Source organism: Amblyraja radiata, chromosome 3, assembly GCF_010909765.2.
Source record: "Amblyraja radiata isolate CabotCenter1 chromosome 3, sAmbRad1.1.pri, whole genome shotgun sequence".
Taxonomy (NCBI): domain Eukaryota; kingdom Metazoa; phylum Chordata; class Chondrichthyes; order Rajiformes; family Rajidae; genus Amblyraja; species Amblyraja radiata.
This window is the reverse complement of record NC_045958.1, coordinates 100321272-100344511: the sequence shown is the minus strand read 5'-3', so window position 1 is coordinate 100344511 and position 23240 is coordinate 100321272. Positions and strand designations below refer to the sequence as shown.

General features: G+C 45.7%; 2 protein-coding genes across 8 annotated transcripts in view; one reads left to right on the top strand and one right to left on the bottom strand.

Annotated features, from left to right (window-relative positions):
- The window catches only part of epha5 (EPH receptor A5), a 313137-nt gene extending 311776 nt beyond the window's left edge, over positions 1–1361 (bottom strand). For 4 of the 7 annotated variants that reach the window (XR_004411473.1, XM_033018420.1, XM_033018417.1 and 1 more), the window contains exon 1: positions 920–1357. Coding sequence is in view for 6 of the 7 variants with exons in the window: in XM_033018420.1 (XP_032874311.1) it covers positions 920–1046 (127 nt within the window). In the remaining variant the exon portion in view is untranslated. Of the gene's footprint in view, positions 1–919 lie in introns of all 7 variants that reach the window. The other 3 variants (XM_033018418.1, XM_033018421.1, XM_033018423.1) reach the window with 3 other exon arrangements.
- Positions 1362–17791: 16430 nt separating this feature from the next.
- LOC116971579 (60S acidic ribosomal protein P2-like) lies at positions 17792–18743 on the top strand. Its single transcript, XM_033018814.1, has 2 exons — positions 17792–17802; positions 18349–18743. Exons 1-2 carry the CDS (start codon positions 17792–17794, stop codon positions 18713–18715), a joined length of 378 nt encoding a protein of 125 aa, XP_032874705.1. The 3' UTR covers positions 18716–18743.
- The last annotated feature ends 4497 nt before the right edge of the window (positions 18744–23240 follow it).

The window sequence follows — 23240 nt, the reverse complement described above, 5'->3', positions numbered from 1 at the left end:
AATGCGCCCGAGATTCACCGGTCACAGAAAAACCGGCAAAAAAAACCTTTTATTTTTACATTTAAACCATCCACACTTTCCAAACCAAATCACTGCCAAATCACAGTAAATTGACGTTTTAAGTTTTACAATCTGTAAAAACCTTTCTTCTCTCTCCCTTGTTTCGAGCGCGGTCCGACACGTTGACAATAGATTCCCGACGGACGGACAGACGGACGGGCCTCTTCAAGCTAAAACAGGGGCACTTTCTCCTACAGCCGAAACAAGCGCGGCGAGGGGTGGGTGACCTTTAGCGTGGGAGAGGACAGTGATGAAATGTCTGGGCCGGGCGGGAGGTTGGTGAGGTGGGAGGAAAGTTGAGAGAGGAGAGCGCTTGGTCCATTCATATCGCATTTTCACGTCAAGTCACAGCGAGTCCTGTTCTCAAGTGGCGGCCGCAGTTCGTTTGGTCGGCGGCGGACAACAATAACAGGTTTGTACTCGGGGTGAATTTGCATTCAAATGCAGAAATTCTCAGGAGAGGGAGAGGGAGCGAAAAACCCCCCAAAAAAAACCTGAATCATGTGGGATAGCGAGTAGGAGTAACGGGGCTGTTGACCCGGGTCAGTGACTTGTCTCTGGGTCTCGGGACCAAGGGTCAAAGCTACTGGATGGAGAAGTTCTGATCCAAGACGTGGAGCAAAAGGGTGAGTATTTTGTTTTTTTTACTGGAGTCGGAGTGTCCGGGTTCCCGGAGACCGCGGCGGGTAGGAATGCCCCGGACCGGGAGCGGGCTGGTCGGTGGAGATGAGTTGGGATGTTTTCCACCAGGCGGGCTGTCTGAACGCCATCGCACCGGTCGGCATCGCTAGCAAAACACACACACACACACACACACACATCCCTTCTCCCCCGCTCACCCCATGTTCCCACGGTTTACCTTGGTTGTGACCCGCGGCCCCGCTGCAACACTCCGGCGTCCAGCAGATCAGACAGCAGAAGTAAGGGCACGTCCCGCACAGGAGCGCCATCGGGAGAAGGGCAGCCGTGTTCCGCCGCCGCTCCATGGCTCGGCCGGGCCGGGGGAGAGAGTGGGCGCCTGGGCGCTCGGATGCCCAGCGCCGCTTCCCACAGCCTGGCCGTGACCCGCACACGGAGGGAGGGAGGGAGTGGGTGGTTCGTTCGCACCTCAGCCTGCGGCCGGGAGGGAGGGAGGTGCGGATTGCACCAGGCGCACACACACACACACACACACGCTGGAGGGAGGTACCGTCTTTGAAGCACACGCTCACTCACACGCACTCACAAACATACTGGAGGGAAGTACTGTCTCTGTAATACACACTGGAGGCAAGTGCCGTCTCCGTAACACACTCACACACACTGTGGAGGAGGGGCCGTGTCTGTAACACACTCACACACACTCACATATATACTGGAGGCATGTACCGTCTCTGTAACACACACTGGAGGCAAGTACCGTCTCTAACACACACACACACACACTGTGGAGGAGGGGCCGTATCTGTAACACACACTCACACACACTTACTGGAAGGAGGTACCGTCTCTGTAATACATACACTCACACACACTGGAGGTACCGTGTCTACCGTATTTGTATTACACACGCACACACACACACACTGTTATAACACACACAGAAACACTCACAAAAACTGATGGGAGATACTGTGTCTACAACACACACACACACACACTGTTATAACACACACAGAAACACTCACAAAAACTGGTGGGAGATACTGTGTCTACAACACACACACACACACACACACACACACACACACACGCAGTGTTGGGGAAGGTTCAAGGTGCTGGGGGGGGAGCGGGCTGGAGCGGGAGGGCCGAGGATGGGAAGAGGGGCGGAAGGAGCCGCTAGGCGCAAACACCAGACACAGAGCAGGCCTGCCAATCACCACCAGCACAGCTAGGGAGGAGTTTAAGGAGAGAGAGAAAGAGAGGGGAAAGGATTAGCTGCGGCAAACGCTGTCCAGCGCCGGGACCAAAGATCCTAGAGAATCTTTGGCCGAGACTGTGGTTCCAGCTCGCTTTGATCCCCACACTAGACCCCGTCCCATTCACTGCAGTAGCGGCACCGCACACACACACACACACACACACACACACACACACAGACACACGGGTGGCAATGCAGGGTGTGCTGTTAACCCTGTACGAAGGAACTGCTGCCGCTGGATTACACCGAAGATAGGCACGAAATGCTGGAGTAACTCAGCGGGACTGGCAGTATATCTGGAGAGAAGGAATGGGTGAGGATTCGGGTCGGGATCCTTCGACCCATCCCTCCTCTCCATGACACAACTCCTGTCCCGCCCAGTTACTCCAGCATTTTGTATGTATTCTTAACACCCCCTCAAAAAAAATACTCGTGCAAATAACATTCACATGATAGCAAATCAGTCTGAAGAACGGTTTCGACCCGAACGTCGCCCATTCCTTCTTTCCAGATATGTTGCCTGACCCGCCGAGTTACTCCAGCATTTTGTGTCTACCGTAGCAAATTATATAATGGGCTAAGTTCACGCGTACACCTTCATAGAAGACACGCGGCGCCTACTGATAAGGAAAATAACCCTGGATTCATTGCCCTGCTACATAATTTTTAGTGTTGTAAGTTCGCTCCATCCCCGGGCGCGGGCAGAGTGCGTATTCTTTTTTTTATCACCCGTTGGTTCCGCGAGTGTCTTGTCCTATATATAAACACACACACACACACACACACGATCAATAATTGGAAACGATGCCATTTTATTTCAATGCATAACATTTTACCAAATTGAAGAAAAATAATAATTTCAGCACGGTACACGGAAGAAATATGCGTGGGAAGGAACTGCATGTGCTGGCTTACACCGGGGGATATACACAAAATGCTGGAGTAACTCAGCGGGACAGGCAGCATCTCTGGAGAGAAGGGATAGCTGACGTTTCGGGACCGAACAGAACTACAGACGTGTTTGGTGGCGGTTATTTCCTACTGAAATTCATTTTCCTGCCGTTTATTTCACGTACACTGGGGCGTCTTTTTTTTAAAAGTGTATCGAAATGTGATCATTTCTATTCATACCGTATTTTACAGGGTACTCTTTTGAAACTCCGCTTTACCGGGGAGGTGAGTCTGAAGAATGGTCTCGACCCGAAACGTCTCCCATGCCTTCTCTCCAGAGATGCTGCCTGTTCCGCGGAGTTACTCCAGCATTTTTGTGTCTAGCTTCGGTGTAAACCCGCATCTGCAGTTCCTCCCTGCGCTCTCTTTTTTGTGACTCTCTCACCGTTGCCCGTTAATCCACTCGCTCTCCCCCTTTGACGTTAAACGTGTGTCTTTTTTTGAACCAGCCAGATTTCACGGTGCATTTTTGTCGTTGTTGGTCTCACCGAACACGGCTACTTCACAGATTCAGCTCCCAGCCTCTGATGTGCCTCTGAGCTGACAACCTTATTAAGTAAGCGGAGCCGATGCCTGAAATGGTCCGTTCGCTTTCAACGTATCTGATCAGGCGCCGTCTCCCGTCATTTCATGTACCAGCGGAAGGTGCAACCAACTCGTTCCAATGCGAAGTTGGATTTGGAAGGTCCACAATGCGAATCGGGGCTCGGTCTCAACACATTAATTACAACTAAATACAGATGTCACAAAATCGCAGCGGCGAGTGTTATCATCCGGGAGCCTGCAAATGTGACACGGTAAATTGAATTAGTGACTAGACGGCAGATGGAAAGTTATAAACTTACTGCCTCCGTATATCGGTATGTTATTATGGCCAGGGTTTGTTATATTTTATGAGATTCTTTAGTTTAGAGATACAGCGCTAATACAGGCCACACCGACCAGCAAGCCCCACACATTAACACCATCCGACACACACCTATACCAACCCAATTAACCTGCAAACTTATACGTCTTTGGAGTGTGGGAGGAAACCGGGGCAGGTAACAGGGAGAACGTATAAACTCCGTACAGACAGCACCCATAGTCAGGATTGAACCCGGGTCTCCGGCTCCGTAAGGCAGCAACTCTACCACGGCGCCACCTTGCCGCCCTTCTTCTCAATAGTGAGATGAGGACATTTCTTGGCCACAATTGATTATTTCATTATCTGCTACTTATTTGCTGCCTTTCAGCGCCAGAGACCCGGGTTCGATCCTGACTACGGGTGCTGTCTTTATGTAATTTGCACATTCTCCCCGTGAGCCGCGTGGGTTTTCTCCAGGTTCTCCGGTTCCTCACACACTCCAAAGACGTCCAGGTTCGTAGATTAATTGCCTCCGGTAAAACATTGCAAATTGTCCCTAGTGTGTGTAGGATAGTGTTAGTGTACGGGGTGATCGCAGGTCGGTGCGGACTCGGTTGGCCGAAGGGCCTATCTCCACGCTGAATCTCTAAAACTAAAAACAAGCTAAAACTAAATATATTGTACGACGAATGGGTTAAAATGAGTCACAAAATACTGATGCAATGCAGAGGACGGCGTGATGCATGATTGCATAACAGTAGCTGTGAAATACAGTCACACGCAGGTATCCCTGTTTAGTTAATTCTCTTAACTCATGCCGCCTGCATTGTAGCAACGGGAGCGAATCATGATTTGTATTCCGACGGCGTTACTATCAAGGTCACATCCCCAAAGACCTCGACTTTACACGGCAAGGAAGAGAAAAAAAAATCAAACACAAACACATTGAAAACTAACACTTTCTTCGCCGAAAGTGCCTCGCGTCGTTCAATAATCAATTTAAAGTCAAGCCCTCTGTTGCAGCGGGGACCGACGCACCTACACTAAATACGCGAACTTCATTCAAGGAAGTACGAGCTAAATCTCCCAGAAAGGAGTTAGCTTTGGGGAGTTCCACTCTTGTCATTTGTCTGTAATAATCGTTGGTCTTGGACCACCAAGGATTTTGATTTAATATAATTAATGCCCCACTAAATCGGTAGCTCATGGGTTTTCACCCATACAAAAAAAATAGCGATTTGCCGGTTGGAAATTAATACTGAAAGTTGCAGAAGACCAGACTCTGATCATCGAAGCACCAGTTAAGGAATTGCAGATATTTTAATTCACGTTTGGTATGCAGATACAGCGTGGAAACAGGCCCACCGAGTCCATGCCGACCGGCGATTCCCATACATTAGCACTGTCCCACACTGGGGACAATTATGAAATGATGTGGGAGAAAACTCGGAGCACCCGGAGAAAACCCACGCAGGTCACCGGGAGAACGTACAAAACTCCGTACAGACAGCACCCGTAGTCAGGATTGAACCCGGGTCTCTGGCGCTGTAAGGCAGCAACTCTACCGCTGCGCCACCGTGGTCTTCACAAGTTACAGGAATAGAATTCGGCTCATCGAGTCTACTCCGCCATTCAATCATGGCTGATCTCTGCCTCCTAATCCCATTCTCTTGCCTTCTCCCCATAACCCTTGACACCCATTCTAATTAAGAATTTGTCGACCTCTGCCTTAAAAATATCAACTGAAAGATCAGTTTTAACAATAGTACACAAATTGATTATATCTGGAAGATCATGCTGTTTTGGGTAGTCATGGCCATAGAAAAACAGATGGGTGATTTGAAAATCATTTAACTAATGCTATACCAGAGGTGATATTACATCAAATCACAAATACTGTCAAAAAAAATCAACTGTTAAGCATTCCCAAAGGAATCGGCAGTTGGGCCTTTTAAAGGGCATTTGAACTGTTATATGGATAGACCTCCAGTCTGAAGAAGGGTCTCGACCTGAAACATCAGCCATTCCTTTTTTCCAGAGATGCTGCCTGACCCACTGAGTTACTCCAGCATTTTGTATCTACTTTCTAAACCAGCATCTGCAGTTTCTTCCTATACAGAAGTATGGATAGGACAGATTTAGAGGGCTGTGGGCTAAATGCAGGCAAATAGGACTAGCCACATTTGGCTGGCATGGACAAGGTGGGCCGAAAGGCCTGTTCACGAGGTGCACAGCTCTTTGACTATAACTGGTGGATTCACGAAGGAACTAACGTGAAAACTAGTAATTTTCTATGGACTATAACTCCCACTCCTGTGTTTATTTTTCTTAGTATAAATTATACTATTGCAGTGAAGTGATTTCTGCTTTTATGTGCGGCTAGTGACTGGGTGAATTAAAATTATGGCCATACAGCGCAGAAACAGGCCCTTCGGCCCAACTTGCCCAGACCAACCAATGAGTCCCATCTACACTAGTCCCACCTGCCTGCGTATGGCCCATATCCCTCGAAACCTGTCCGATCCATAGTGGACATTCGAATGGTGGACATTTGAATTTTCTATTCAGGCCTGTTATTTCATCTCCTTGGCAAAATACATTTCATCTGGTTTCCCTTTGCTATTTTGGTAAATAAAATGGAGACACAAGAGACTGCAGATGCTGGAATAGGGAGCAACAATCAAACTGCAGGAGGAACTCAGCGGGCCGAGCAGCATCTGTGGAGGGAGAGGAATGGTCAACATTTCAGATCATGACCTTGCGTCCATCCTGAAATCCTGTCCCAATCTTGATCCAGGGTTTAAACTCTAAATGTTGAACATTCTTCTCCCTCCCATTCCCCTCCCCGCATAGTCCTCACCAACCGTTGGCACCAACTGTTGAATTAGAGGTGGAGTGCTTTGCAAGCCAAAGGTCCAAAGCATCTAGAATTCCCAAATGGAGCTCACTTCCCATCTGAATTAACTGAATTATTGTTTAAGTCAGGCTGAAGAAGGGTACTGACCCAAAACATTGAGTATCCATGTTCTCCAGTGATGCTGCCTGACCTGCTGAGTTACTCCAGCAATTTGTGTCTTTCCTTGGTAAACCAGCATCTGAAGTTCCTTCTTTCTTCAAATGATCGTTTTACTGTTTGTCGTTTATTATCGCGAGGGACCATGACATTTAATTTATGATGGTGTGAGATGGCTCTGATAACAGGCCTGAATAGAAAATTCAAATGTCCATCACGAAGACCAATCTCAAAAAAAAATCTTCCACAGTTGACCGAGGTGTAAGGATACTGTAAGAACAGTGGTTCTTGATTTTCAAGATTCTCTTTTCCTCTCTGCTACTTTCATTTGAGCTTCCTCAGGTGCGCAAGCATAATTTTGTTATGCAGGTATGCCAAACAGGATGATCCAATGCTTATGCAGGAAGAAACTGCAGATGTTGGTTTACACAAAAGATAGACACAAAATGCTGGAGCAACTGAGGGGCTCAGGCAGCATCTCTGGAGAAAAGCAATAGGTGACGTTTCGGGTCAGAACCTTTCCTCAGACTCTGAATCTGAAGAAGGGTCCCGACCCAAAACATCACCAATCATTTTTCTCCAGAGATGCTGCGTGACCTACTGTTACTCCAGCACTTTGTGTCTTTCTTCGATATAAATCAGCATCTGCAGTTCCTTTTTACACATACACGGCATTTGATTTATTTGAAGAAGGTGGCTGAAGCAGGGTCCCAACTTGGAATCTCGCCGACCTGTGTTCCCCAGTGATGCTGCCTGACCAACTGAGTTACTCCAGCACTTTGTGTGTACCTTGGTAAACCAGTAAACACAGTTCCTTGTATCCAGATCTCTCTGATTTGTTTAACATCACTTTGGGCGGTGCAGTGGCACAGATGGTAGAGCTGCTGACTGGCCGTGTCCGAGTCCCGGGTCCGATCCTGACCTTGGGTGCTGTCTGCGTGGAGTTTGCACGTTCTCCCTGTGACCTTGTCAGTTTCCTCGGGTGCTCCCGTTTTCTCCCACATCCCACAAACGAGAGAGTTTGAAAGTGAATTTGCCTCTGTAAATTGCCTCTGGTGTATAGAGAGTGGTTACTAAAAACGGGATAATATAGAACGAGTGTGGATGGGTGATGGATGGTTGGCATGGACTCGATGCCTGTTTCCACGATGTCTAAACTAAACTAAACTAAGCTAAATCATGGCTAAGATTTATTTGTGGCAGCTAATGTTTACTTCGACTTTGCATCTCTGCACCTCTCCTTCGCCGTGCATGTTACTTTATTTTCTATAAGTACATGGCAAGGCTATGAAACATCGTCCCTGAGTGAGGCACTTTGCATTTATCTGTGTTGAATTTCATCTGCCATCTGTCTACCCAATTCCCAAGTTGATGCATATCTTATCTGGTTCGGGTTTGCAGTCCAAAATCATCATACACCACAGAATATCAGCAGGTTTTGTCACTAAGCTCCAGATCATTTATGAGGATATTAAGCAAAAGGGATCCCAGTAAAGACAGATTATATGCTCTGGATGTCTACCAAGCTCTGTGTTCTACCGATGAAGTGGTTACATGTTGGTTGGAAGATATTTCCATACTCTTTTTATATTTTGAATGCTGCCTTTCCCAGAATTCTGCCCCTGCCAAAATCAGAATACGCGTACTGTATTACTCCTGAGAATTTCCCTCATTACATTCCCGAAGAAAAACAGGGATTTCCAAGTGTAAAATCCCATATCCATGAATGCAGCATGTTTTTTCATTACAATAGACAATAGGCAATACACAATCGGTGCAGGAGGAGGCCATTCGGCCCTTCGAGCCAGCACCGCCAGCCATTCAATGTGATCATGGCTGAACATCCACAATCAGTACCCCAATGTTTGGATTTTGTTGGCCATTAATAGGGACGCATAAAATTACAAGTAAACCCTTGTTATAACAAGAGCTTGTTTTCAAGAGAGAGTTAGACTTAGCTCAAAGGGGCAAAGGAATCAAGGGATATGGGGGGAAAGCAAGAACAGGGTACTGATTTTAGATGATCAGACATGATCATATTGAATGGCGGTGCAGGCTCGAAGGGTCAAATGCCCTACTCCTGCACCTATTTTTCCATGGTTTTATAACAGACCTTACGGGAGAGGGAGGGGTGAGAATGGTGTCTGTTAATGCTGATTGCATGCTGTTACAAAGGGCCTGTTTCTGTGCTGTATGACTCTAATTCTTACCTTCCCCACTCAAAATAATCTGCCTCTCTCCTCTGTGATGAGACCAGCACGCCTTATTATGGTTAACATAACGAATACCGTACATTCCTGCTCATCTCTCCCAACAGCCTCACTACCAATTGATAGTAGAATTAATGGACTTCCATTTAGATCACCATTGAGAAATACTATGACACAGTGCAGGCATTAATCATTTCACTGACGTATTGCCATCCACCGGGAGGGCATATATTTATCTTTTATATAGACATTTTTAAATGTTTAGTTTTTTGAGATACAGCGTGGAAATAGGCCCTTCAGTTCATCGAGTCCAGGCCAACCAACAATCACCCATACACCAGTTCTATCCTACACGCTAGCGACAATTTATAGAAGCCAATTAACCAACAAACCTGAAGATAGACACAAAATGCTGGAGTAACTCAGCAGTACAGGCAGCCATCTCAGGAGAGAAGGAACCCTTCTTCAGACTCACATCTGCACGTCCTTGGAATGTGGGAGGAAACTGGAGCACCCGGAGAAAATCCACATGGTCACACGGAGATGGTACAAACTCCATATAGACAACACCTGCAATCAAGATGAAAACTGCGTGTCCAGTGCTGTAAGGCAACAACTCTACTGCTGCATTACTGTTCCAGCCATGGAACATAGAACAGTACAGCACAGGAACAGGCCCTTTAGCCTACAATGTCAGGGTCGAACATGATGTACGGCCAACCCTTGTCTGCCTGCACATAATCCATATCCCTCCATTCTCTGCATATCCATGTGCTAATCCAAATGTCTCTTTAAATGATAACTGTATCTGCCTCCACCACTACCCACAGATTTGACTTTAATGGCCCATTGATCATCTTTCCCTTGTCTCCCTCATTATTTGTGACAAGATAACTGTAATTGTGCAAATGGATGCTCTATCCTTTGCTTTCAATCAGACTCAACAACGCCACTCAAAGCAGTCAATGCATTTTGCCATCCATTGTGACAGTCAATCTGTGATTGTAGCATCAAATGTGATGAGTATAGAAGTTGGGAGGTCATGTTGCAGTTATATAAGATGTTGGTGAGGCCACATTTCGAGTATTGTGTTTAGTTTTTGGTCACCATGTTACAGGAAAGATGTTGTCAAGCTGGAAAGGGTGCAGAGCAGATTTACGAGGATGTTGCCAGGACTATTGGGCCTCAGCGATAGGGTAAAGAGACTCTTGCCCAGAGTATGGGAATTGAGAACCAGTGTGCATAGGATTATGGTGAGGGAGAAAGATTTAATAGGAACCTGGGTGCTACCTTTTTTACACAAAGGGTGGTGGGTGTATGGAATGAGTTACCGGAGGAGGTTGTTGAGGCCGGTACTATCACAACATTTAGGAAACATTTACATGGGTACATGGATAGGATAGGTTCTGAGGGATATGTGTTAAATGCAGGCAGGCGGGACTCATGTAGAAGGGGATGTTGGTCAGTGTGGGCCAAGTTATAAAATGGCTAATTCATTTATGGGGAAAAGCTGACACATTTTGAGACTTTGAAGAAATAGTTGTTTTAAAAAAAAATAATATTGATAGAAGTTAAATATAAATCTGGGAAACGCAATTACCTTGTTCTTCTTTGAAGTGTATTGAAGATCTTTTACATTTTATATTAGATTACTTTAATTTTCTCTCATCCAGAAGATTGCAGTTGAGTGTTGCTCCCTGTTTGTGATTGTTCTTATGAAACTTTCCCATTAAGGAGTGATCAATGCTAAAGGAATTTAAAGCAAAAATTACTGTGAAGGCAAATCTACACAGTAATCTACCCATTTTCCAGTCAAAGCACACTCATTTGTATCCATCTATTACTTGCCAGGCTTTGCCCTGGCACCACCCCTCCCCCACCCCACCCCTCCCCCAGCCCACCCCTCTTTTCCAGCTCTCCGTCAGCTACTACAGTCAGTATGAACATAGAAACATAGAAAATAGGTGTAGGAGTAGGCCATTTGGCCCTTCGAGCCTGCACCGCCATTCAACATGATCATGGCTGATCATCCTGAAAAGTCATCTATCCATTCCCACCACACATGCTGCCTTGTCCGCTGAGTTACTCCAGTGTTTTGTGATTTTATTTTTCACAATCTTTAACAATCATTATAAAAAGATGACATTATAAGCCCACAAAATTAACCATGACCACAGGGCGGGACAGTGGCGCAGAGGTAGAGTTGCTGCCTTCCAGCGCCAGTGACCCATGTTCAATCCTGACTAACGGTGCTGTCTGTACGGAGTTTGTATGTTCTCTCTGTGACAACGTGGGTTTTCTCCTGAAGCTCCGGTTTCCTCCCACACTCCAAAGACATACAGGTTTGTCGGTTAATTGGCTTTGGTAAATTTGTAAATTGTTTCTAGTGTTTAGGATAGTGCTAGTGTACGGGGATCGCTGGTCGGCACAGACTTGGTGGGCCGAAAGGCCTTTCCATGCTGTATCTTTAAACTAAACTAAACTAAACCTCCATGATGCACCAAAATATTTGGACTTGTTGGGCATATGGAAATTTGGGTTGATTTTGAAAGGTTTATCAAGGAACAAGAAGACATTTATTTTAAAAGAATCATTTTCAGTCATTTGAAATTGGGTTACACAAAGTTATTTGTTGACACAATGATTAAAAATGTATTTTGATGTGATAAATAATGTTTGACTGTAAGAATCAAACTTTATCATGTTACTTTCATGTTTCTACATATTTCATGTAATATTTTTCACAAAACCTTTTATTAAAAAAAAAATCCTCTTTTAAAATGTTGGCTGATTGTGCTAGTTATTGTCTTATATTGTGTTGCCAATATTCAAATATGTATGGGGTAACTCAAGGGGGCGGCACAGTGGCGCAACGGTACAGTTGCTGCCTTACAGGGCCAGAGACCTGGGTTCGATCCGGACTACAGGTGCTGTCTGTGTGGAGTTAGTAGGTTCTCCTGTGACTCCGTGGGTTTTCTCAGGGTGCACCAGGTTCCTCCCACACACCAAAGACGTACAGGTTTGTAGGCCGATTGGCTTCGGTAAATTAAATTGTAAATTGGCCCGAGCGTGTAGGATAGTGTTGGTGTACTGGGTGATCGTTGGTCAGCGTGGACTCGATGGGCCGAAGGTCCTGTTTCCGCACTATATTTCTAAATGCTAAAGAATATTTATTAAGCTGGTGTGATTTGTGCTGGAATTGGAAATTTGATTCAAACAAAACAACATTCCCTCTTCACCCAGAAAGGCTATCTGTGAAAATTCCTCATGATAATCTTTGAACCTGTCTCAGAAAGCATGTCCAATATGATGCTCTGATCAAATGCAGTGAAGGATATCACTTTAAACCCCATTGAAATGTCTTTCATTCCTTTCCCCATCCATCTTCTGACAATCACTCATCTTGCCCAAGTCTCTGTTGTCTCCTCGACACACACTCTTTTTTCACAAGGGAACTTCTTTTTTTACTCTGAATAGACGATAAATATTTCATGCGATGTCAGGTGAAGCACCTGAGAGAATAATGTCTCCCAGCGAATTATCAACAGATGCGCTCTGTGTCACATTGTTTTGCAATGTGTGTCAACAATATTCCAGTACCAAAGAACTCATGCGATTTGTTTCTCATCTATGTATACATTAGATTTAGATCATTCTCTGAATCATCTGCAATTTATCCACTTGATAATAATGTCACAGGCTGGTAGATCTAGGTGATGCCATCACTCTTAATGGTCATAGAGTGATACAGTGTGGAAACAGGCCCTTCAGCCCAAATTGCCCACACCGATCAACACATCCCATCTGCTCTAGTCCCACCTGCCTGCATTTGGCCCATATCCCTCAAAACCTATCCTATCCATGTACCTGTCTAAATGTTTCTTAAATGTTGTGATACTACCTGCCTCAACTACCTCCTCCGGCAGCTCATTCCGTACACCCACCACAGGGTCATGTTAAATTTTGCCCCCCGCACCTTAAAATAATTAAACACCTTAAATTAATAGAACGATAACTTCTGAAAAAACGACCTCACTGCAAAATTTGCACATTGCAAATATAATCGCAATGTCACCACACTTAAACGATCATTTGAAACAAGAGTTGAAAGCCAGCAGTTCAAAGACTTGCTTTTAATTTCAAGAGGTTGGTTCACCATCCGCAGAATTGTAAATTAAGTGTTCAATGTTAGAATATTCTTTATATCCTCAGATTCCAAATTAAAGTTACAGTCTCCGAACTTTCAACCCACAGTCCATTACTCTAGTCCCACTCTGAAGCCACTAATTTAGTTTAGCTTAGAGATACAGCACGGAAACAGGCCCTTCTGTCCACTTAGTCTACGCCGACCAGCGATCACTTTCACATTAGTTCTATGCTATCTCATTTTCTTATTCACTCCATTCACACTAGAGGCAATTTATAGAGACCAATTAACCTACAAACCCATAAGTATTTGGGATGTGGGAGGAAACCAGAGCAGCAGGAGGAAACTGGAAAGAAGGGTCCTAATCCGAAACATCACCTATCCATGTTCTCCAGGGACACTCCCTGACCCGTTGAGTTGTCCAGGTGCAATTCATGTCCACACTGTTCCAGGGTGAAGGGAAGCCATCCCTGATATAAATTTAGACTTCAGAGATACAGCGTGAAAACAGATCCTTTGGCCCATCAAAGTTCGCTCCGACAAGTGATCACTCCATACACTCGCACCATTCTACACACTAGGGCCAATTTACAGAGAAGATACAGTGTGGAAATAGGCCCTTCAGTTCACCGAGTCCATGCTGACCGGCAATCACCCATACACCAGTTCCATGTTGTAAACTAGGGACAATTTATAGAAACCAATTAACCAACATCTTTGGAGTGTGGGAGGAAACCGGTGCACCCGGAGAAAACCCACGCGGTCATGGGGAGAACGTACAAACTCCGTACAGACAGCAGGATCGAACCCGGGTCTCTGGCGCTGTGAGGTGGCAACTCTACTGCTGGCCTTCTCTGTTGCCCCGTTGAGGATAATCCGATCGGCCAGAGATCCCACTGTGGAAGATAATGAATGAGGAAATGATGAGCGTCTTTGACATCACATGTCTCTAATATTCAATCCAAGGCTTCAGGATGAGAGATTACAGTCTGATTCCCAACCTCCAGTTCACCACTAAGGACCCCTCCTACAAGTTGTCCCTGAAGACATTAACCATGATATACACCATGAATCCAGCAACAAGCTCACACTGAGCCAGCAGTGGCAGCAGTGTCAATGAAGCAACACAGATAATATACAACCATCCTGAGCTTTTATCTACTATGTACCTCATTGGTGACCCTTGGATTATCCCTGTTCGGATTTTGCCGGCTTCACCTTGCATTCAACGTTATTTCCTGCATCGTGTATCCGTACACTGTAAATGGCTCGATTGTAATCATGTATTGTCTTTCTTCTGACCAGATAGCATGCAACAAAAAGCTTTTCACAGCACCTTGGTACACGTGACAATAAACTCAACTGGAACCCAATGAGTTTTCCGTCTCAAGCAGCCAGTTGCTTCCAATGATTCACTGTGGATGAGAGGTACAACAGACATCATCAACAGCTGTGCTTATGAGGATTTACCAGAGTACACAGAGGAATGATTAAACCCAATCATGTGGATTCATTAAGGATCATTATGAAAAATGGTTGTGATTAAAGTTCACGCATTTCAGAAGATAACAACTGCCATATGGTTGCTAATTCGCAGTGATGGTGGAGTCACAAAGGCTGTGATACCCAACTTATTCTCAGAATGCTCTGCCCGCTGTAATGATACTGTTTGATCAGCGCGCTGGAAGGTTTTATGCCAGTCTTTGTTGCTGCATGGAGCACGATTACCAGGCCACAGGAGCAAATGAGGCTCGTGGGCAAAAATGGAGACGCAAGGAACTGCAGATGCTGGCTCACTACAAAAACACACAAAGTGCTGGAGTAACTCAGCAGGTCAGGCAGCATATCTGGAGAGACATGGATAGGTGATGTTTCTGGTCCGAACCCTTCTTCAGACCTTCTCCCAACTACAATCATTCTGAGGGGGGTCCCCAATTGGACTCGTTGCCTATCCATGTTCTCCAGAGATGCTTCCACCGACCCACTGAGTTACTCCAGCACTTTCTGTCATTTTTCTGGTGGCCAACACCTGGTTTTATGAACAATGTCAGTGATGGAGATAATGAGTAGAGCACGCCATTGGGCAGTTTCCCGGACGCAGAGCGGAGATTGTAATTTGAGAGTGAATGTGTAAAAAATCTAAAGATGGAACCAATTCACAAGTTTACCTGGAGACGCAAAGGAACTGCAGATGCTGAAATCCTTGAGCAAAGCACAAAGTGATGGAGTAACTGTCAAAATCAATCAAAAACTGCAGATGTATAGTCATGGTCATAGTGTGGAAATAGGCCCTTCGGCCCAACTTGCCCATACCGACCAGCATGCCACATCTACAACAGTCCCACATGTTTGTGTTTGGCCCAAATCCCTCAAAACGTATCCTATGCAAGTACCTGTCTTAATATTTCTTAAAATATGCGATAATACCTGCCTCCGGCACCTCCATACACCCTCTCTGTAAAAAAATTACCCCTGTCGTTCCCTTTAAATATTTCCCCCTACACCTTATACCTATGTTCTCTGGTTCTCAAATCCCCTACTTTTAGTTTAGTTTTTTAGTTTAGACTAAACAGGCCCTTCGGCCCACTGGGTCCGCGCTGACCAGTGATCCCCGCACATTAACACTATCCTACACCCACTAGGGACAATTTAAACATTTACCAAGCCAATTAACCTACAAACCTGTATGCCTTTGCAGTGTGGGAGGAAACTGAAGATCTCGGGGAAAACCTATGCAGGTCACGGGGAGAACGTACAAACTCCATACAGACTGCACCCGTAGTCGGGATCGAACCCGGGTCTCCGGCACTGCATTCGCTGTAAGGCAGCAGCTCTCCCATGACTGCCCAAATCGTCCAATAGCTCGGGCCCTATAATCCTGGCAACATCCTTGTAAATCTTCTCGGCACCCTTCCCAGCTTGACACCATCTTTCCTTGACAGTGGCGGCCTAAACTGAACACAGTACTCCAAATGTTGGAAATCTAAAGTAAAAACAGGAATTGCTGGAATCCCTCAGTGGGTCAGGCCACATCTGTGAGACTGAAAATGTGTCAGGTTGAAACATTGCTGTGTAACTCTAGACCCATCAGTCTGGGACTCTCCAGGGCTCTCTGAGATAGACATCACGCACTCCAGGAAAATGAAGGATGGGTAATATATGCTGGCCTTTCCAGATTCAAACAATGAATAAATCTACAAAGTGTTCTTCATTGTTTCCCCATTACCTTCCAGTGGAGTAGACTCAGATACTTCCATGTCCATCCATCCAGTCTAGGCCAGAGAATCACCTGGAGGAAACCAACAATGCCACAGGGACAACGTGGAAACTCCACACAGACAGCACCCAGGGTCAGGATTGAACCCGGTCCACTGGACCTGTGAGGCAATAGCCCTACTAGTTGGGCCATGCCACTTACGCATTCCGATCTTTTGATCCATCATTATACAAAATCATGAGTGGAATAGATCGGGTAGGTGCACAGAGTCTTTTGCCCAGAGTAGGGGAATCGAGAACCATAGGTTTAAGGTGAGAGGGGAAAGATTTAAGGAACCTGAGCGGCAACTTTCTCACACAGACGATGGTGGGTGTATGGAACGAGCTGCCGGAGGAGGTAGTTGAGGTAGGTACTATCGCAACATTTAAGAAACATTTAAACAGGGACATGTATGGGGTAGGTTTAAAGGGATACGGGCCAAGCAGGAAGGTGGCACTAGTGTAGATGGGACATGTTGGCCGGTGTGGGCAAGTTGGGGCGAAGGGGCTGTTTACACGTGTAAGACTCTATACCTCTAGTGGCATCAATATATTCAACAGAGAAACCATAAACACTGGAATTCCTTCAAAAGATCTATCCATTTCATCCATTTCAGCCTGAAACGTTGCCTATTTCCTTTGCTCCATAGATGCTGCCTCACCCGCTGAGTTTCTCCAGCATTTTTGTCGACCTTTGATTTTCCAGCATCTGCAGTTCCTTCTTAAACACCATTGTCTTGTTCTTTCTCACATCATCTTGCAAATGGTCTCATTAAAAACAAATATTTAATCCCCTTATATCACTGTTACAGGCAGTGGATTCATTTATTTACAGTCAAAGTAGAGAATTGTTCTTCATTGAAACTTCGTCCTTGCTATTCTGCCACGAGCTGAAACACTTCACGTAAGGATTGCCCCTCAACCGTGCTTGTGGGATGAAGATAAGCACGTTAAGGACAAATAATTTAAAACATCTCTTGCTGTCCAACTTGCTCCAAATTGATCAATGTTATTTCATAACCATCTAAATGTTTCCAGAATTTGTTCATATTAATGAAATATTACAGTGATTAGTCTTATTTAATTCTTTAATGGATACACAGTGGATCTGATTTCCCTTTTCTGCTTCTTCATTCCAAAATCAATGTTTCATCTTCAACACAATTGATTTGGGTCTGACGATGGGTTTTTGCTGTCAACGCGTGGAAAAATTAATTGTTACATACGGTCGTTTCTAATAGAATAAGAATGGAATTATTATATTGCTTTCTCACACATGAAAATTAACCCATGGCTTAGGTTGAAAAAGTTTACAGAATCCAATACAAAAAACCCCCCATGTCTCAAGAGTATTTAAAAATGTGCTTTGTACTCAAAATACAACTGCTTTCAATAAATTAGTGGCATGATGGCGCAGTGGTAGAGTTGCTGCCTTACAGGCTCCCAGCGCCAGAGACCCGGGTTCGATCCCGACAACGGGTGCTGTCTGTACGGAGTTTGTACTTTCTCCCCGTGACCTGCGTGGGTTTTCACCGAGAACTTTGGTTTCCTCCCACACTTCAAAGACGTACAGGTTTGTAGATTAATTGGCTTGATATAAATGTAAAAATTGTCTCCAGTGTAGGATAGTGTAAATATGCGGGGATTGCTGGTCGGTGCCGACTTAGTGCGAAATTAGTTACAGACGTGTTATATTTGTATTTATTTCAAAAAATAAAAGATGCATATGGACTCTTCCATGTCCTAAGGATGTTCCAATGTGCTTTACACCCAATTAAATATTTCTCGCAGTGTTTCATGCCTGTTTAGTTTAGTTTAGTTTAGTTTAGCTCAGTTTAGAAACACAGCACAGAAGCAGGTCCTTGGGCCTCTCCTCCTCCACCTCCTCCCCCTCCCCCCCCCCTCCTCCTCCTCCTCCTCCTCCTCCTCCTCCTCCTCCTCCTCCTCCTCCTCCTCCTCCTCCTCCTCCTCCTCCTCCTCCTCCTCCTCCTCCTCCTCCTCCGAGATACGTTACGTCGCAGCTTACCTCCTCGCTGTGTTGGGCGGCAATGATGACCCAGCTTCAAAGGACATTAAGAAGATTCTTGATGGCGTTGGGATTGAAGCTGATGATGAGCGATTGAATAAGGTGATCCGTGAGCTGAAAGGCAAGAATGTGGGCGATGTCATCACCGTTGGCAATGCCAAGCTTGCAAGTGTCCAGACTGGAGATGCGGTTGCTGTGAGCATTGCAGGTGCTGCTGCCCCGGCTGCAACTGAAGAAAAGAAAGAGGAAAAGAAGGAAGAGTCTGAAGAATCAGATGATGACATGGGCTTTGGTCTCTTTGAATAAATAGAAAACCATCTAAAAATAAGCTGTTAAGGACGTTTAAAACCCCCCTACTATCCTACACACACTGGGGGCAATTTTACATTTATACCAAGCCAATTAACCTACAAACTTGTACGTCTTTGGAATGTGTGAGGAAGTCGAAGTTCCCGGAGAAAACCCTCGCAGGTCACGGGGTGAATGGCCAAACTCCGTACGAACTAGCGCCCGTCGTCAGGATTGAACCCGGGTCGCCGGCGCCGTGAGGCAGTAGTTCTACCGCTGCACCACCGTGCCACCCACTGTAACGCAGGAAATGCAGCAGCTAATGGGCACAAACTGTGACCTCAAAAATATTTAATGGATTTGGCGGATTGTTTTTATTCAGTGACACTGTCAACAGATAACTAACTGTTGGTGTACCACAATGACGGCTTGAACACAGAAGTGTTGTCTTTATAAATCACACTCGCTGCATTTGCTTGCTGTGTGGCCGTGGAGATATTTAACATGGCCACAAATCATGGAAGAGGCAGAGAAAGCTTATTTTACGGCGTTATGGTAGTTAGCCTAAGGACAATGGACAGAAATTTATGGTCAAATTAAATGGACTTTATTTCCTCCAGTGAATAACACTCCAGGAACGATTAGCATGCTTGCACACAGTGTGGATTATTTACGTTGTCTGGTTTGACTGGTTTCAGATGCTTTCAGAAACCAACAGGACATCCCCTCTCCCCTGTACCACCTCTCCCACAGCGTACCATCCTTCCTTCCACTGTGCCACCTCTCCTCACCTGTACCTCTGTACCACATCTCCCTTTGTACCCACCCCCCCCCCTCCACGCTGTACCCCCCCTCCACTGCTGAACCATGACAACACTGTATCCCCTCTACCCTGCCTGTACCAATTCCCCTTCCCCGTACCACCTCTCCTTGCCTGTACCATCCTCCCTTCCCCATGCCATTCCTTCTCTCCTGTACTATCCTTCCTTACCCTGTAGCCCCCCTCATCCCTTGTACCACCTCCCCCCTGTACACCACCCCTCATCCCTGTATAGGGTTGCCAACTGTTCCGTATTAGCCGGGACATCCCATATAATGGGCTAAATTGGTTTGTCCGCCCTTGTCCCGTATTTGACTGCTACTACTCGAGTCGACTGGACTGTTGGGTTGGAGCGCCGCGTCCGGCCCCGCCTCACCCGTCTTGACGTAGTGCAGCCCATGGAGTGCAGCAGCAGCGTCTCGTCCTCGGTCGGCAGCCCGGCCAGCTGTCTGACCTTCGGGTCTTCGCTTATGTCCGACACCTCCCCCCTGTACCCCCTCTTCCCCTGTACCACCTCTACCCAGTACCACATCTACCCTGTACCACCTCTACCCAGTACCACCTCTACCCTGTACCACCCCCCTTCCTCTGCACATTCCCCAATGATGTCATTGCTCCTCCGTTCTCCACTCCTTCTTCCTCCCTCCCTCTCGCCCTGCAGCAACTCCCCTCACCTTTATTATCCCTCCTCTTAGAAACTGTTTGCCACAATGATCTCACCAATATCCATTTGATAATGTAATTCTTCCCATTACCTGTTATTCTCACTATTTGCTTCATGAGAAGCTCTCTGTCCTCCTGCTCAGTGTGTGTGGCTGCTTCTTTAGACTTTAGAGATACAGCGTGGAAACAGGACCTTTGGCCCACTGAGTCCCGTGCCGGCCAGCGATCATCCGAACACAAGTTCTATGCTACAAACTAGGAACAATTTACAATTTTACTGAAGTTAATTAACCTACAGACTTGCACATCTTTGGAATGTGGGACGAAACCGGAGCACCCAGAGCAAACCCACGCGGTCACAGGGAGAACTTACAAACTCTGTACAGACAGCACCCATAGTCAGGATTGACCCCGGGTCTCTGTTGCTGTAAGGCAGCAACTCTACCGCTGAACCACCGTGCTGCCGTCTTCCTCATCAATTTGGAAATATTAAGTCAACCTCCCCAACCGCCCATCCCTCCACACAAATTTACCATTTGCCTCATGTCCACAGGGTTCTGGGGACATAAGTGTATCACCCAGCCTACCATGCACCAAATTTGATGGTAGATTCGATTGTGCTTTTAACAAATGAATATGCAACTTCATTGACACATTTATTTTAGTGCATCACAGTGGCGCAGCAATAGAGTTGCTGCCTTACAGCGCCAGACACCCGGATTTCATCCTGACTACGGGTGCTGTCTGTACGGAGTTTTTACGTTCTCCCCGTAACTGCGTGGGTTTTCTCTGGTGCTCCGGTTTACTCCCACACTCCAAAGATGTACATGTTTGTAGGTTAATTGGCTTCGGTAAAATTGTAAATTGTCCCTAGTGTGTGTAGGCTAGTGCTGTTGAAGTCCGATTCGCTTCAAACAGATAACAATACAATAAAGTTAGTAATAAGCAGTAACGTCTTTATTTCTCCAGGCGAGTGTGGGAGGAAACTCTAAGTATAATAGTACAGACACAGGTTTCCTTATGTTCCACACACAGATATAATGTTCAATCAGATGTACTTATACTCCAATAGTCAGCAATCCAGCTGTATCTCAAGTCTAAAGTGCGAGGGGTAGTCGGAGGAGTAAAGCTGGGACTGGAGAGTGTGAGAAGTTGTTACTGTTGAGGGAATGTCAGGACAGATAAGAGTTGGGGGTGGCACATCTTCAGAAACTATGGTTTAAGCATTGGTGCAGATGGAATGTCCCAGCTAAGGAACATAATTTCAAAGTCTGCAACATGGTAATGTGGACAATAGCAGACTTCAGAAAGGCACAGACGGAATGTTGGAAATTAGCAGATGAAATTTAATCCAAAATTGTGTGAAGTGATGCCTTTGGCAAAGATAATGGGTATACTCAAGGAGAAAATAGAGAGAGATACACAGATCTTCAACAATTAGAGAAGGCTGTGAAAAGCATATGGGCCCAAGGCTTTCGATGCCTAAAGAACAAAAACAACGTCATTCTAAATTTTGATAACTCAGCAGTTGGGTCTCAACTGGAAAACTTGTGTCCAATTTTGAACTTCATACTTTAGGAACCTTGCTTATGCTTTGATGCAGGGCAGCACAGAGGCACTGTGGTAGAGTTGGTGCCTTACAGCGCCATAGACCTGGGTTAGATCCTGAATTTGGGTGCTGTCTGTTAGGAGTTTGTACGTTCTCCCCGTGACCGTGTTGGTTTAATCCGGGTGCTCCGGTTTCCTCCCATGCTCCAAAAAAGTACAGGCTAGTAGGTTTAATTGAATTCGGTAAAATTGTAAATTGTCCCTTGTGTGTAGGATGGTACTAGTGCATGGGGTGACACAAAATGCTGGAGTTACTCAGCGGAACAGGCAGCATCTCTGGAGAGAAGGAATGGGTGACATTTCGGGTCGAGACCCTTCTTCAGACCTGAAACATCACATATTCCACCAAGCCAATTTACCTACAAACCGAAGATCTCGGAGAAAACCCACGCAAGTCACGGGGAGGACGTACAAACTCTGTACAGACAGCACCTGTAGTTGTAATTGAACCCAGGTCTCTGCCGCTGTAAGGCAGTAGCTCAACTGCTGCGCCACCGTGCCGCCCTGTTGCACCAGATTTCAAAAAAATTATCTTTGTTGATCATTTAAAGGGCGAGCAATGAAATGGACTGTTTTCCTTTGGCAATAGCAGGGTGCAACTTGAAACACTGCCACAGATCTCACATGATATGGGAAACACCACATGCTTGACTTTAAAATCTGCCCCCGTTCATCCGACTGACTGAGGCACAGGTTTGGGCATCGTGTGTCAATTATTATGCAGCGTGGAACCCAAGTAGGTTATTAGAGCATCAACCATCAATCAGTGTCCGTGCGTAATGGCTGCTACATGGACAATGATATCATCTATCAATCAACAGCATTAACTACTGAGCAGAGGTTATTAATGTACATAGCAGAAAGGACTTGCCTAAAATATCTGCCAGTGCTCTGTTCTCCTTAGGGAAAAAAACTGGACAGCTGTTTATTAACTTGTCTAAACAAATAGGATTTCTATTTCCACGTGTCGACGATACACTCCGTGATGCAAATCTGCCCATGTTTCAGTCTAGTATTTCTTGTCGAGCAGGTTGGTGTTCAATTTGTCTCAATTTCCATCTTGACAAAAGCATTTAAAGTTGTTGTAATGCAGCGCTTTCTGCCAAATTAAAAGGGAATTAAGATCACGTTATGGAAAATCACCCAGTTTTGACCTTTTGAGTAATTAATTCTGATGCTGGCCACTGGCAGTTCTTATCTCCATCTTATCACCTTCCTCAAGGAACGTTCCTTAAATCGGAGGCTATGACCTCTAGTCCTAGACTCTCCCACTAGTGAATACATCCTCTCCACATCCACTCTATCCAAACCTTTCACTATTCAGTAAGTTTCAATGAGGTCCCACATGTTTAGGGGTACAGCATGGAAACAGGCCATTCAGCCCACGAGTTCATGCGGATGAACAATCAGCCGTATACCAACACTATCATAAACACTAGGATCAATTTACAG